General features: G+C 40.9%; 1 protein-coding gene across 1 annotated transcript in view; it reads right to left on the minus strand.

Moving 5' to 3' along the window:
• Positions 1-1,153: 1,153 nt before the first annotated feature.
• The window catches only part of KIAA1210 (KIAA1210 ortholog), a 58,303-nt gene continuing 42,348 nt past the window's right edge, over positions 1,154-17,108 (minus strand). The window contains 6 exon segments of the mRNA XM_027089539.1: positions 1,154-1,759; positions 3,202-3,304; positions 4,758-4,921; positions 6,076-8,679; positions 10,655-10,759; positions 10,951-11,014. Of these exon segments, the coding sequence (XP_026945340.1) occupies positions 1,566-1,759; positions 3,202-3,304; positions 4,758-4,921; positions 6,076-8,679; positions 10,655-10,759; positions 10,951-11,014 (3,234 nt within the window). The 3' untranslated portion in view covers positions 1,154-1,565.

Genomic DNA, 17,108 nt, shown 5'->3' on the forward strand with positions numbered 1-17,108 from the left:
CTCCCTGTGCTATGCAGCTGCTTTCCACTAGCTATCTATTTTACGTTTGTTAGTGTATATATGTCCATGCCACTCTCTCACTTTGTCCCAACTTACCCTTCCCCCACCCCGTGTCCTCAAGTCCATTCTCTACGTCTGCGTCTTTATTCCTGCCCTGCCCCTAAGTTCTTCAGAACCTTTTTTTTTTTATATTCCATATATATGTGTTAGCATACGGTATTTGTCTTTCTCTTTCTGACTTACTTCACTCTGTATGACAGACTCTAGGTCCATCCACCTCATTACAAATAGCTCAATTTCGTTTCTTTTTATGGCTGAGTAATATTCCATTGTATATATGTGCCACATCTTCTTTATCCATTCATCCGATGATGGACACTTAGGTTGTTTCCATCTCCGGGCTATTGTAAATACAGCTGCAATGAACATTTTGGTACATGACTCTTTTTGAATTTTGGTTTTCTCAGGGTATATGCCCAGGAGTGGGATTGCTGGGTAATATGGTAGTTCTATTTGTAGTTTTTTAAGGAACCTCCATACTGTTCTCCATAGTGGCTGTACCAATTCACATTCCCACCAGCAGTGCAAGAGTGTTCCCTTTTCTCCACACCCTCTCCAGCATTTATTGTTTCTAGATTTTTTGATGATGGCCATTCTGACTGGTGTGAGATGATACCTCATTGTAGTTTTGATTTGCATTTCTCTAATGATTAATGATGTTGAGCATTCTTTCACGTGTTTGTTGGCAATCTGTATATCTTCTTTGGAGAAATGTCTATTTAGGTCTTCTGCCCATTTTTGGATTGGGTTGTTTGTTTTTTTGTTATTGAGCTGCATGAGCTGCTTATAAATTTTGGAGATTAATCCTTTGTCGGTTGCTTCATTTGCAAATATTTTCTCCCATTCTGAGGGTTGCCTTTTGGTCTTGTTTATGGTTTCCTTCGCTGTGCAAAAGCTTTGAAGTTTCATTAGGTCCCATTTGTTTATTTTTGTTTTTATTTCCATTACTCTAGGAGGTGGGTCAGAAAGGATCTTGCTGTGATTTATGTCATAGAGTGTTCTGCCTGTGTTTTCCTCTAAGAGTTTGATAGTGTCTGGCCTTACATTTAGGTCTTTAATCCATTTTGAGCTTATTTTTGTGTATGGATTAGGGAGTGATCTAATCTCATACTTTGACATGTACCTGTCCAGTTTTCCCAGCACCACTTATTGAAGAGGCTGTCCTTTCTCCACTACATTCTTGGCTCCTTCATCAAGGATAAGGTGACGGTATGTACGTGGGTTTATCTCTGGGCTTTCTATCCTGTTCCATTGATCTATCTTTCTGTTTTACATTTTACATAGTTTTTATAGAGGAAAAGCTGGGTTTTCAGATGCTGGCAGTGACTGTACTGAAGGTTAGGCATTCATGGCATCTGTTTCATTCAAATAATTATTAGCTTTAATTCCCCTTTTAAGGCTCTTATGCGTAATAAAAATGATTACAGTAAATAATTCACTACGTGACATTAATACAGCTATTGGCAATTATCATTTAAAATGCTGATACTCCACCCAGGAGCTAGTTATTGCATGGCTTCTTCTACACGGCTCCATGCTTTGGCTTTCTTCTTGGCCAGGGAGAACCAGACTGGCTCATCCGGCTCAGCTGGCTCATCCGGCTCAGCCGGCTGTTGTAGCACGGCTGGGAGAGTTGAAAACCTTCTGGTTTCTTCTTCCGTAGAAGGTACTTGAAATATCTTCTCATCTTCGAATCCTACTGGAACCATAGCAAATAACACACAAGCAGTTAAGAAGCCCCAGAGATACTGAAGTATGTTTATGGGATGCAGTAAAAATTTTCCTCCTTTCAGGTTTCCTCTGGCTTCTAAAAGTCAGTGCATGGGCAATGCCATAGGGTGGTATGTGAAAAGGGTAACATCAATATGGCTAGAGCCACAGGGGCCTGACATGGGAAGGCCTGAGAGAAGATACCTACAGCTATAAATGCCAATCTTTGGGTGGTTATTATTGGATTGTCTTACCCGTTTGAATTGAGATCAGAGAGGAAACACGTTGTATGGTATCTGTCCAGTTTTTAAAATTTCATATTAGGTAATATTGTTTTCGTTTTGCCAATCCATTATGCTGTATGAAATGATTGTTGATGACTCAATAGATACACCCTGTAAAAGTCTATATGCTAAATAACATTATATCAACTACTCCTACCTAGCAGCGTACTTCACTATTCCCCAGTTCTACTCCTTCCCTCATCCTGCTTTACGGTTGATTGACTTAGTGGCTTAGACTCAACCAGTGGTTCTCAACCCTGGCCACACATTAGAACCCCCTAGGGCTCTTTTTAAAAATACAAATGCACATGCTATTTCCTGAACTAATTGAATTAGAATCTCTAGCAATGGATCCAGGGCCATCTGTAATTTTTAAAAAGTACATCAGGTGATCCTAATGCACAGTGAGAGTTGGATTACTGTGCCCATGAGAATATTCACAGCTATAAGCAGGTCAAGTGCTGCTGTATCATGGCCAGATGGTGGGTTCCTAATTCCTAGTTTAATTTCTTCATGAGGTGGACTGAGGCAGAGAACAAAGATGACTCAATATAAATCTATCCTCCCCTCCCCCTGCTCCTTCTGAAAAACAAATCCCTCTGGCACATGACTCTACTGACGAGACCCCATTCTATTCTATCACAGCACAGTGTTTGTTTCAGCTTTCAACATTTCCCCACCTCTCATACCTCTGCTCAGAATGCAGAGGGGCTGAAACAAGCCTTCTAAATAGTTAAAAAACAATTCAATACCATTGGGCATTTATAGTGGATTACTTTCCACAGTTTCCCTGGGAATGTAGAAGGTGAGAAAATACCGTTTTGCTATGGACTAGAAAGTGGCTTGGTTCTTTCCTCTTGAATACCAGCCACAGGAAAGTTCTAGTGAGTGATCACAATTTTGTTCCGATACAGCTTCCTCGATGGGGCAAAAGACTATAAGACCCTCTGAAAATTATACATTGGACTGACTTAGTCATAATAATTGGATTTTCCTAAAACAAGCTAATATCTGTATCTAATGGAAGAACCATGAGAGAATCATAAGCTGATTTGGGGGAAGAGACATGTATTGTCTGAAATTGCAAAAGTTTCACAACTTCTGCCAGGGCTATTTTGGGAGTGGGGGGTTGGGGTGTGTTTTTTACCTGCTCTGGTAGACTTCGGTGGCTTCAGTGCCATCTTCTCCTGTCTGTTAACATCAGAAGTGAAAACACTCCTCGGTTGGTTTTCATCTGCAAGGCCAGTTCTCTTTAATACAAAAACGAAAACAGAAAGCTTGTAAGTCCTGACATGAAAACAGCAAATTACTTACTCAGATCACAAGGTGCAAGTCCTGTCCTGGGTATTATAAGTTCAACATTAATCAAAAGGAAAGAGAGAGATAAGGAAAGAAATAGCACAGAAAGCACCTTGGTTCAGAATTTAGGTTCACAAAATCTAAGCTGGCTCAACTTTATCACCTTTCTGAGCTGGGAGAAAAGGCTGTCTAATCATACAAACAGTGTAAACAGGTTAACAAGAGAATTATGTAACTTGACAACAACGTTTTCTCTAGGACTTTACCAGCACTTAACAGAAAGCTAACAGAAATGCGGTGGTCACAAACAAACCTTATCAGTTAACTGACTTGAGTTCCATAGATTTCTATGGAACAAAACCTATTTACATCTGATGTGCGCTCCTTGCATTACAAAGTGATATAACAATAGGTCTTTTCAAAATTGTACAGTTTAAGCTTTTCAAATTAACCTCTCCACAACTGGTCTAAATTAATTAGTTCATATACCCTAGTGTATTTCCCTCTGACAAAGCTTTAACCAAGGTGGACTTTGCCCCCTGTATGACCCTGCTCCCTTAAAAATACTAATAATGAAATGAAAAGATCTTTAAAGCAAAGAGTTAAACAGATTTTCACATGATCCCACAACAAATTCAGTAAGCACCTAAAAAAGTATAGGAACTTAGACATCTCGATATGTAAATTTCATTGAGTTTTCTTGAGTCAGTTTTATGTAGTTTTGACAAGAGGGGTTCTCATTCTTAAACTTCCAAAGACATTGAAAATGGGACATTGGAAGCAAGACATCATCCCAGCATGCCTGATCCACCTGTGGTACCATTAGCCTAGTTCATCATATAACTCCTCTTTTAACCTATAGGGAGATGCCAGACCAAACCAAATCAATATATGGAAACCCAACACCAAACACTACCTTTATTTACATGAAGTTAAATCATTATGTACTGATATGGAAAGGTGCCCAGAAATAAAATAAGTGAAAAATAATATGTATAGTTTAATTCCATTTATATTTTCTTAAATACATATACATATTTATAGGCCTAAAATATCTGTAAGAATAGTTACTCAACTCTCACCCCAGTGGTGACCTTTGGGGATTTTTAATAACTACTTATTTCTCAACCAATTTCATGGAATCCTGCTCTAGAATATTTAGGACAGGATTTGATTTACAGAACCTTCTCGTATTCATTACTTTTCACAAATGCTTTAAGAACATAAAGTGGAGCACATTTCTATGAGTACAAAGCAAGTCTTTTCCCCCAAAGAGTTCCCTTCCCTTGCCTAATACATCCAAAGAGCTGGGGAGCTGCATGTCTGGGAAAGTTCCCATTGTAAGCTCAATCAGTTGGCTCCAGCACCCTTTTGGAGTGTTTTGTGGGCTGTTCCAGGTCCTACCCCATATCTAGGTTCCTTAGTCTCAGCCTCGGCTCCAGCTCTATTCTTGGTTTCTGGCTCTTTCACAGGAATGTTGGCCTGGAGACTCTCCTGCCTCTGGTTTATCATGGTTATCCAAGCTGGCTCTGAGGTGGCATGATCTGACTGTCGACCAGGAGCTCTACCTGAGAAAGGAATGAAAGAAGTTAGAACTAAAGTGAGGCAGGGGCTTCCCTGGTGGCGCAGTGGTTGAGAGTTCCCCTTCCGATGCAGGGGACACGGGTTTGAGCCCTGGTCTGGGAAGATCCCACATGCCGCGGAGCAACTAAGCCCATGCACCACAACTACTGAGCCTGTGCTCCGGAACTCGCGAGCCACAACTACTGAAGCCCACGTGCCACAACTACTGAAGCCTGTGCTCTAGAGCCCGCGAACCACCACTACTGAAGCCCACGCGCCTAGAGCCCGTGCTCCGCAACGAGAAGCCACCACAGTGATAAGCCCGCGCACCGCAACGAGGACCCCCCAACGCAGCCAAAAATATTAAATAAATAAATTTATTTTAAAAATAAATAAATAAAGTGAGGCAGGCAGGGTCTTGAGACTGGCTGGGACCTACCCACAATAATGTCCCAAATGGGGATCCTTGTTAACTGCCAAATGAAAATAAAAAGATAACATATAGAGAAGGGCCCCCTTCTTTTGTGCCCTCCCCACAACTTGGCAAGGCAGGAGTTCCTTGAGTAGATAAGAAGCTGTACTTCAAAGTTTGCAAACCATCCTCTTACTGGTCCCTTTGCCTCCCTTGTCCATCCCTCTTCCTATCCCCATTTCAGGGTAGGACAATGGCTGCCAGGTGGGCTGGGAAAATTCCTAGGAGGCCAGACGCTTAGGTCACTGATGTCATTTCTCTAACTCCAAGGAAAATATTATTGCATTTGTTACTTCGTGGTGTCTAATGAAAGTGTGTGGTTAAATGGATACGGTTACAGGCACGTACAAGACTGTGTGATGATGAGTCTGAAGGTACAAAGGCTTTGAGAGCCATAAATGCTCAAGAAATCACCTAGCTCTGGATTCTTGGACATTTCAGGTGAGTTAAGAAGCTGTGTAAGCACAAACATTTACAATAGATTAAGATTTCAAGCTGAGGGTCTGAACATAGTGCTCTATTAATGAGCCGGCTTTTAAAATCTACATGGTGCCGAGGAGAGCATCCACGTAACGGTATTTTGAGAAAAGCATAAACTCCCATCTACATGTAAGGTGCACGGGGAAAGGGGGATGGGGAGACGGTTATGTGTCCATTACAGAATGTGGACAAATGTCCAGAGGGGACCCCTTTGGGAAACAGAAGGAAGCTTGGTAAAATCTCTTTTCTCACCCTTATACTTCTATGAGGAAGAGGTTTTTCTCAGTTGGACTCCAAAAATGTTTTCAACAACAGCCCGATTGGTGGATAAATTTGAATGTCTGTTACCTTGATCACCACTCTCAAGAACTTCCTCCTTAGAGTAGGTGCCCCAAGAAGTGGATGTTTGCCAGACAGGAGCATCGGTGAACGTCACAGTTTTGGTAGCAGGAATCGGGACGTTCTTAGTGAGGTCTTCAGAGTCTTGGCTGTGTTTCTTGGTTTTGTTTGCAGAAGCTGGGTCTCTCGGTAGGGACCAGCAGCTAGGATCGCTCTCCAACATGCTTCCCTCAGCAGCAACTCTCATGGGACTTGAATAAACCTGTTGCTGGTGTTCAGGGGCTGCAGGAGCCTGAAAAGGGTGTCTGGGAGGCGGGTGCTCCTCCGAGCCTCTCCACTCCACAGTTGCACTCACTGGGCCTGTTGCGAAAGTCTGTGGCTGAAATTCAGCCTCATCTTCGGCTTGGCCAGGGTGTCTGCAAGGCGGCTGCTCTTTAGAACTACTGCACTTTACAGGAGTGCTCTCTGAACGTGAGAAGACTTCCTGCAGGCCTTCGGGCCTCCCCAAGCACGGTAAAGGGCTTTTCGCAGGCAGCTGCTTCAAAAAAATGCCTCCCTCAACATCGGTCCCCTCGTAGCCTGAGAAAACTTGGTGCTCGACTTCAGGCCTCGACAAGGGTTTGGAAGGTTGATTTGAAAACAGAGGATCCACATGGATTCCCTCCTCAGTAGAAGGGATCTCTGAAAAGATATGCTGTACCATAAACTTCATGAACAACTGGAAAAGATGATTGGGAAGCACCGATTCCTTAGATATGCCTTCTTCAACTGCCATGCTCTCTAGACGTGAGGACATTTCCTCAACTTTAAACTTGTTAACCCGCTGGGCAGGATATTTGGGAGGCAGTGACCCCCCAGAAATGCCCACCTCAACAGCAGCACCCTCATAACTTGACATTTGCTGGAGTTTAGGTCTCACAGTGGCCTGGGAATGTTTGGAAGGCAGCAGCTTGGTAGAAGCATCCCCTTCAGTGTCGACACTCTCTGGACCTGCAGAGATTGGTTGTTTCACTACTGGTCTCCTCTGGGCCTGAGAAGTCACTCTGGGAGGCCGCGCCTCCGTGGAAAAGCCCCACTCCACAGCAGCGCTCTCTGGACCTGCAGAGGCTTGTTGCTCGGATGTAGGGCCCACCCAGGACTGGAAAGGGCGCCTGGGAGGCATCTGCTGCACAGAAGCACCCCACACTCCAGGTACGTTCTTTGAAGCCCAGGAGACTTCTTTTTGGTCTTTGGGCCTCCCCAAAGTCTGGGAAGCGCATCTGGGAGCCAGCTGCTCATCAGAACCGGTCATTTGCACAGCAAAACCGGATTCTGCAAAGACTTCTTGGCCATCTTTGGACTTCCTCAAAGGCTGGAGAGAGTGCCTGGGAGCCCGCTGCTGCCCAAAGCCACTCCCCTCTTTGGAAGCACTCTCGTAACACGAAAAGACGGCTTCCACTTCTGGCTTCCCCGAGGCACGGGAAGAATATCTAGGAGCCCACCGCCTAGGAACCTGCTTCTGCTCAGGACCGCTCACTCCCGCAGCTGAACTTTCTGATTCTGGGAAGTCTTCTTGTTCATTTCTGTGCTTCTTGGAGGGCTGGAAAAGATATCCAAGAGCCAGCTGCTGCTCAGAACCACTGTCAGCCTCTAAAGTACCCTCTGAGGCAATGGCTTCAGCTTTCAGCTCCCCCGAGGACAGGGAAAGGCTTCTGGGAGGCAGCCTCTCTGCAGAAATACCTCCCTCTACCGAAGCTCTCAGCAAGCTATCTGAAGTGCTTGCGGTAAAGGCCTGGAGAACGTTTCCAGGAGACTTTTCTTTGTAGGTATCTTGAGCTGACTTCATTTTAAATTGGACACTTTTCAAATCAAAGATGGACGCTTCTTCCTCTTCTGACTGGCTATCAGAAGGATCCGTAAACACTGAGAAAATATCTCGGGTTGTAGAAGGGCTTCCCACCACGGGTAAAAGAGCGGCTCTGGCTTCTGTCTTCTCGGCTCCAGAAGCCCCATCTTCACGGGATGGTGACAGACCACTAACCATGGACTCTTCCATGTCTCCAGGTATGGGCTGTGATGCTGGTGCTTTTCTGCGTTCAAAATCTATACCGGCATTGCTCCTTCTCATGTCATCTTTATCTGAAAGCAGCTCCTGAGGAGTAGCGCTTTCTGTTTGTGCCGTCGGGGGCTGCTCCATGACTTGCTTCAGCAAGGGCAGGTTCCAGGAACGGAAATCCCTGGCAGTCTTACCGGCAGGTGGGAACCAAGCTCCATTACCTAGGTCAAGTGCTAGACTGGATGCTTTAAAGCTTCTTCCTTTGGATTCATGCTCACTTCTTTCCAAAGTACTTGAGCCTCTCCTTCCACACTGTCTTCTGTATGCCGCTAGAAATGGGTAGCCCTGGCTCTCAGCGGCATCTCTGTTTGCAGCCGGATCTCTTGTCTTCTGTTCATAAATCCCAGTTTTGTTTCTCTGTTCCCAGCCTGAGGCACCTGTACCAAATAGAAGTAAGGAAAAGGAAAGATGTGTACTTTTGATTCTGTAAGATAAGAATACTCCTCCCTGGCCCAATGGGTACCTATTTGCTATTGAATTCCCTAGCATGGAGAAGTAGCTATTCAGAACACAGGGAACAACTTGGTCACTATTAGCCTTCTGTGGTGGGAAATTTTTAAATCAAAGTGAAATCCGGTTTTATGAACTGATTCCAAGGTCGGCACATCACCATTATATCAATACTCTGTTCCACCATTAGATGTGAGACACAGCAAAAGGCAATTTTTGAACTTGTAACAACGATTACCTTTTAGGAAACTGACTGGGGCAGGGTGAAGGGAAATTCTACTTCCTACTTAGTATTTCTATTTTCTACTTAATTCTACTTAATTTTTATATAATGTGCAGGTATTGCTTTATTTTTTAGAAAGGTGTCAACAGGGGTTATCTGGAAGGTAGGATTATGGCCCCCCATTTCTTCTGCTTTCAACTCTCTTTATTAAAATAATCTGATGTAATATACATGCAAAGCCATTCTTGGAAAGCCTTAACAACTGCATCGGTCCACAGGCTTCAGGTTGAGCACAAGGCAGCAGTTCTACAGACTGCTCCTCTCCTCTCTAGTACTTTTACTAAGGAACTTATTTTAATCCCCAGGTGGGAGGGCCCTCGGGGGCCTCCCCTCCCTCATCATCCACTGGTCCCTAGCTCCATCTAGTGGTTTCACATCCAGCATACAGTGTTGAGCATGGGGTGCTGTACTCCAAACCACTCCCATGACATGGAAAACCAAAGTATCTGCCCTCATGGACACTGAATAAGTATTATCCTCTGTGTGTAAAAGTGACAGCTATTAAAAATAAATATGAGGGCTTCCCTGGTGGCGCAGTTGTTGAGAGTCCGCCTGCCGATGCAGGGGACGCGGGTTCGTGCCCCGGTCCGGGAAGATCCCACATGCCGCGGAGCTGCTGGGCCCGTGAGCCATGGCCGCTGAACCTGGACGTCGGAAGCCTGGGCTCCGCAACGGGAGAGGCCACAACAGTGAGAGGCCCGTGTACTGCAAAAATTAATTAATTAATTAATTAATTAATTAATTATGAAAAGAGGATAAAAAGAAAGCAAAAGAAATTACTCATTTAATTTCTTGTTTTGTTGTTGTTATGCAGAAGAGTTTTGTGGTTTTGTTTCTTTTCATGGGAAAACATATTTAGGGATATCCTGCCTTTGAACCCACATGTGAAATCCTTTGTGGAAAAAATATGAAAGAGCTGTTTGACTTAATTTGTGGAACAGGAATTTTGGTTTATCAAGTATTGCCTGAAATTAGATTGCCATCAGCTGGAGCTAACACACACACACACACACACACACACACACACACACACACACACACACACAGGTTTTCACTCCAGTGGTATTTGTTGTTTGGGGATTTGATGGGTGTTGGCCGCCAAGGACATCTGTCTGCAGCTTCCCAAGCCCTCTTTGCCCATGGATATGGGAACTGGTCTCACTGTTAACACAAGACCTTTTCTCTGTACTGGAAGAGAAAAGCAACTTTAAAAAACCAGGGTCTTTTTCACCAGTTCTGTTATTACTGTCTGGTTCTGTTGCTGAGGGGGAATGCTGAAGGGGAAATCACTGGCTGCCCTCAGATATCTGGGCTCACGGAGGAACTCAGCATGTACATTAGACATAGAATTAAACACACAAACAAACATAAAACACCTCTCTGGTTGGAAATTCATTTAGGTACAATAGGAATCCAGGTATGGCCCTTTACCTAAATCTCACACAAGTGGCAACTGTATTAATTGGGCAGTTTAGATGGATAAACTTGGACCACATTAGTATGCATCTTAAACTGAAAGCTCTCTGAGGACCACAACAGCAGGCCTGGGTTCCTGTCACATAGCATCATGCCAGTAAGCTTGAGGACATGTTTCTGGGTGAGGGTGAAGATATGCCAACCTATACTGTCTTTTTTCGGCCTCTTTTGGTCAGCTTCTTTCCCTTCGGTTGTGCTTTTCTCTTCTTCAGAAGCCAGTGGAAGGCGTGGCTTCGCCTGCTTTGGTTTTGCCTAAAAGAGGGAAAGAAAGAGCTTGAATCAAACTTAAGTGCTCTGAACCCACCCCTGAATGGTTGCTGAAGAAAAAAGCATCAGGAAAAAAGTCCTTACTATCCAAATGGCTCTGTTGGAAGCATAATAATACAATTCACAATGGAAATTATTTCCAATGGCGTCCATAACCTGGTGATCATTCTACCTATTAGAAGTGGTTCACCTAGATTTGAGGTTTCTGATCTCTGAGTGATATGCTGCAGGGAACTCTAGAAAACACCCCAGAAACCACTGACCCACACTGCAAGGCCATAAATCTGAAAATGGGGTTGCTGGGCCTGACAACAATCATACTCTTGGCAACACTGGAATTCTTAAATTTGCTTCACCAGACCTGGGAGCCACATTCAAGTCCTGTTTGGCTTCTTTTCAGGGGATTTAATGAAAGCATGAATTATATCTTTCTAGCTCAAAAGAAGAAAAAGGATTGGGGTTTGGTTAGGAAGGAAGAGAGAAAAAGATGAAGGGCTCAGCCCTCACACTGAAGGGGGTGAAATTGGTTTAGTATAATCAAGGTTTTCAGGTAATGACAGTGCAGCTTTGGAAATGTCAGAGTTGCACTGCACTGAACAGTGTCTGTAATTAGCTTTGCATAAGCCTTTGTGATATACATCTAAAGGCAAACATACAACTCTTTATGCTCCTACTCGAAGTGCCTATGTAAACAGACACAGCTCAAAATTATTTACTTTTGAGTGAATGAGGTCAGATAGACCTGGATTCAGATCTTTGCTCCATCATTTACTCTCTGTGTGATCTTGGGCAAATTATTTTCTAAATCTCTGTCCGCATCTATAAATTAAGGATAAGGGGAAACCTCCTGTGGGACTTGCAGACCTAAGAGATTCCAAAGCAGGGAGCCAGTGGCAGCAGCCTCTGTGTCATAAATGTTCCCGGACTCTTTTGTATTCATCCATGTGTCAGGGAGAGAGTCACAAGGAAGAAGTAGATGTCCTGGCCTTGTTAGAGAGCGCTACCCAGGCCTTTCCTCAATTAGGCAGAAGGAAGAAAGTCAGAAAGAAGAGTCACACTAAGTTTCCCTTAGCCAACATTCCCTGTCTTCCAGGTTTGTGGTGAGGAATCCATGCACATACAGGATTTAGTGCATAGCAATTGATCAGCCTCTGCGTGACACCAAACCAAAGAGATTCTCTCAGGGCCACCAGAACGCCCTCCTAGGCTGGCCACCCTACCAACTGTTCTTTCAACTTATACTTTGTTTTCCTTTTAAAGCTAAACTGTAATGTGTAAGCTAGGGGCAACATGATGGGGTGAAAAGGGTACTGGGATGGAAGTCAAAAGACTGGGTTCTGGTCTTAGCTCTGCCACTACCAGAGTGTTTGACCCTGGGCATCTATTTGTGCTTTACTGTCCTTCCTGGTAAAATGCGTTTAACTATGAAATCTTTTCATCTTTTCCAGCTCTGATTTACAGCCCTTTACTTATAGTCCAGAGTTACTGAGACTAAAGATTCACCAAAGTGGATCTTCCAGCTAACTGACACAGCCTTTAAAATACCAACATCTTTTCATTCTTAGCTTTTAGTAAACATCTTTTCCAAAGGCTTTACTTCCCTATCTTCCTCAATAGGGATCAGGGAGTATAGTCCAAATTTTCTTGATGATTTGGATGAATAATGAACATGACCTATTACACTGGATACAGTGTGGCCCTGCTACTGTTGCTGCCATCTGCCCCCCTTGTAGTCACCCTAGTGAATTAATAAACGAGGGAGGATGGCAGAAATAGCTGAGAAACTCTCATGCCTAGGGATGGTAAGGGTTTAACTGCACCACCAAAGATTAGACTTTCTGCCTGCAAGCCCAAGATTTAACCTATAACAACCTGACTCAATTCTTCAATTTACTAATAGAGAGTTTATGACATTAAAGCAGGACAAATGTTTAGATTGATGTTAGGAAATATTGACTATAAATAATTTAACTCTATTCATTAACCTATAAAATACATAGTTAGCTTACTCAAATTAATAGAAAGAGAAAACTACATGCCTTAAAATGTTAATTTTCTTAATTGTAATCCCCAAGGTAACCACTAAGAAAGTAATTTTAAAATATATAGAGAAGGGAATGAAAACAGTACACTGAAAAAAATTAATTAAATCCAAAATAAGGTAGTAATGGAAGAACTGAGGTACAAAAAAGATGTAAGATATATAGGGAAAAAAGAGCAAAACAGAAGAAGTCCTTCCTTATCAGTAATTGCTATGAATGTAAATGAATTAAACTCTCCAATTAAAAGGCAGAAATTGGCGAGATGAATTTTAAAAGCATGATCCATTTATATGCTATCTACAAGAGACCCACTTTAGATCCAAAGACACAAATAAGTTGAAAGTGAAAGGATGATTAAAGGGCTTCCAAGCAAACGGTAGCCAAGAGAGAGGTCAGGTGGCTATACTAACATCAAACAAAACAGACTTCAGGTCAAAATTGTTATAGGAGACAAAGATGGACATTATACGTTGATAAAAGGGTCAATCCATCAGGAAGATAGAACAATCATAAATGTATACACACCAAACAACTGACCCACTCCTAAATACATGAAGCAGAAATTGACAGAATTGAAGGGAGAAATGGACAGTTATACAATAATAGAGACTTCAGTATCCCACTTTCAATAATGAATAAATAGTTAGACAGAAGAGCAATAAGGAAATAGAGGACTTGCAACAATACTATAAACCAAGTAAGCCTAACAGATATATACAGAACATTCCATTCAACGAGAGCATAATACATATTCTTCTGAAATTCACATGGAACATTCTCCTGTATAGACCATATGCTAGGCCACAAAATAAATCTTAATAAATGTTAAAAGATTGAAATCATGCAAAGTCTCTTCTCTGACCACAACAGAACAAAACTAGAAATCAATAACAGAAGGAAGACTGGAAAATTCACAAATAGGTGGAAATTAAACAACACTCCCTTAAGCAACAAATGGGTCAAAGAAGAAATCAAAAGGAAAGTTAGAAAATACTTTGACATGAATTAATACTAAAACACAACATAACAAAACTTATGTGATACAGCAAAAGCAGTCCTTAGAAATTTATAGCTGTATATGCTTGTTAAAAAAGAAGAAAGGTCTCAAATCAATAACCTAACTCTCCACCTTAAGAAACTAGAAAGATAAAACTAAACCCAAAGCTAGCAAAAGGAAGGAAATAACAAAGATTAAAGCAGAGGTAATGAAATAGGGAACAGAAAAACAATACGGAAAATCAATGAAACCAAAAGTTGGTTCCTTGAAAAGTAAAACAAAACTGACAAATCTTTAGCTAGATTGATTAAGAAAAAAAGAGACAAGATACAAATTACTAAAATAAGAATGAAAGGGAACAATTACTACGGACCTTATAGAAATAAAAAGGATTATAAGACAGTACTATGAATAACTGTATAGATAGCCTAGATGAAATGGATAAATTCCTAGACACATCCAAATTACCAGAATTGAATCAAAAAGAAATAGAAAATCTGAATATGCCTATAACAAGTAAAGAGAGTGAATCAGTAATCAAAACCTCCCAACAAAGAGAAACCCAGGACCAGATGGCTTTACTGGTGAATTCTACCAAACTTTTAAAGGATAATGCCAATCCTTCACAAATATTTCAAAAAAAATATGAGGGAACACTTCCTGATTCTATGAGGCAAACATTACCATGATTCCAAAGCCAGATAAAGGCATCACAAGAAAAGAATGCTATAGACCTACATCCCTCATGAATACATGTGCAAAATACTAGCAAACCAAATCCAACAGCATATTAAGGGCAATTATACTTTATAAGCAACTGGGATTTATCCCAGAATTGCAAGGAGGTTCAACATATGAAAATAATTATGTCATATATTATGAAAATCAAATGTAATATACCATATTAATAGAAAGAAAGAAAAAATAATATCATCACAATTGATGTAAAAAAAGCATTTTACAAAATCTAATACCCTTTATGCTAAAAGCACCTAACAAACTAGGGATAAAAAGCATATATGAAAAACCCATAGCTAACATCATACTTAATGGTGAAAGGCTTAATGGTGAAAGCTTTTCCCCTAAGATGAGGAACAAGACAAAGATGTCTGCTTTTGCCACTTTTATTCAGCAGTCTACTGGAAGTTCTAACCAGAGCAATTAGGCAAGGAAAAGAAAGAAAATGCCTACAAATTGGAAAGGAAGTAAAACTATCCCTCTTTACAAATGACATAATCTTATGTACAGAAAATTCTGTATATAGATATAGTCATTATACTTATAATGAATGATCAGATGTGGAATTTCAAAGAGAAATGGAAACTATTTTTAAAAGGAGCCAAATAGAAATTCCCAGAACATATGAAAATTACAATGTCTGGGGAAAAAAATTCCCAGATAGATTTTGCATACTCATGAAAGCAGAAGAAAATACCAAATAAATTTGTATAGAGAAGTCAATATAAATGACATACTATGAAGAAAAGAAATTAAAAGATTAACAAATTTAAAAAAAGAAAATTCTGAAAAATCCCCATAAATCTGTTAGAGCTAATAAATGAATCAATCATAGTTGAAAGATACAAAATCAACACACAAAATCTAGTTGTATCTCTATACACTCAGAATGAACAACCCAAAAAAGGTAATTAAGAAAACATTTCCATTTACAATAGCATCAAAAAGAATGAACTAATTGGAAATAAATTTAACCAAGGGGTTCAAGACTTGCACACTGTAAACTACAAAATATTGCTGAAAGAAATTAAAGAACTAAAAAAATGAAAAGACATCTCATGTTCATGGATTGGAAAACCTAATGTTAAGATGGTGATACTCCCGAAAGTGATCTACAAATTCAGTGCCATCCTTATCAAAATGCCAATGTGTCTTTTTGAAGATATGGAAAAACTGATTGTAAAATTCATACAGAATTTCAAGGGATCTTGAATAGCCTAAACGATCTTGAAAAGGAAGAATAGAATTGGAGGACTCACACTTCTTGATTTCAAACCTTACTACAAAGCTACAGTAATCAGGACAGTGTAGTACTGGCATAAGCATAGACATATAGATCAATGGAATAGAATTGAGAGTCCAGAAATAAGCCCATTCATCTACGGTTAAGTGATTTGCAGAAGGGTGACAAGACCATTCAATGGAGAAAAGAATAGTCTTTTCAACAAATGGTGCTGCGACAACTGGATAGCCACATGCAAAAGAATGAAGTTAGACCCTTATCTCACACAATATGTAAAAATAAACTCAAACTGGATCAAAGGTCTAAATATAAGAGCTAAAACTCTTAGAAGAAAACATAGGGGTAAATCTTCATGATCTTAGATTTGGCAATGGTTTCTTAAATATGACACCAAAAGCACAAGTACCAAAAGAAAAAAATCAATAAATTGAACTTCAACAAAAATTTAAAAATTTTATCCAATTTTGTTCTCTTGATAAAGTTAAAAAACAACTCACAGAATGGGAGAATTTTTTTGCAAATCGTATATTTGATAAAGGTGTAGTATCCAGAATATATAAAAAACCTTTTACAACTCAACAACAAAAAAACAAACAACCCAATTTAAAAATGGGCAAAGAACTTGAATAGACATTTCTCCTAAGAAGATAATACAAATGGCCAATAAGCATATGAAATGATGCTTCACGTCATTAGTCACTAGGGAAATGCAAATCAAAACCGCAGTGAGATACTTCACACCCACTAGAAACACTGTATATAAAAAAAGGAAAATAACAAGTGTTAGCCAGGATGTAGAGATATTGGAACCCTCATATATAGTTGGTGGGAATGTAAAGTGGTGTAGCTGCTGGGGAAAACAATTTGGTGGGTCCTCAAAAAGTTAAGTATAGAATTACCATATGACCCAGCAGTTCCACTTCTAGGTATATACCTAAATGAATTAAAAACAGGTGTTCAAACAAAGACTTGTGTATGAATGTTCACAGCAGCAATAGCCAATGGTGGATAGGACCCAAATGTTCATCAATGGATGAACAGCTAAACTAAACATGGGACATCCATACAATGGAGTATTATTCAGCCATAAAAATGACTGAAGTACTGATCTGTGCTGTGGACCTCAAAAACATTATGCTAAGTGAAAGAAGCCAGACACAGAAGGCCATATATTGTGTGATTACATTTACATGAAGTATCCAGAGTGGGCAAATCCAGAGACAGAAAGCAGATTAGTAGTTACCAGGGGCTGAGAGGGAGGAGGAGTGATGAGTGATTAGTGGGCCTGGGGCTTCCTTATGCAGGAACCA

This window comes from Aethalodelphis obliquidens, unplaced genomic scaffold, assembly GCF_003676395.1.
Source record: "Aethalodelphis obliquidens isolate GAN/ISIS:26980383/991018 unplaced genomic scaffold, ASM367639v1 scaffold66, whole genome shotgun sequence".
Taxonomy (NCBI): Eukaryota; Metazoa; Chordata; class Mammalia; order Artiodactyla; family Delphinidae; genus Aethalodelphis; species Aethalodelphis obliquidens.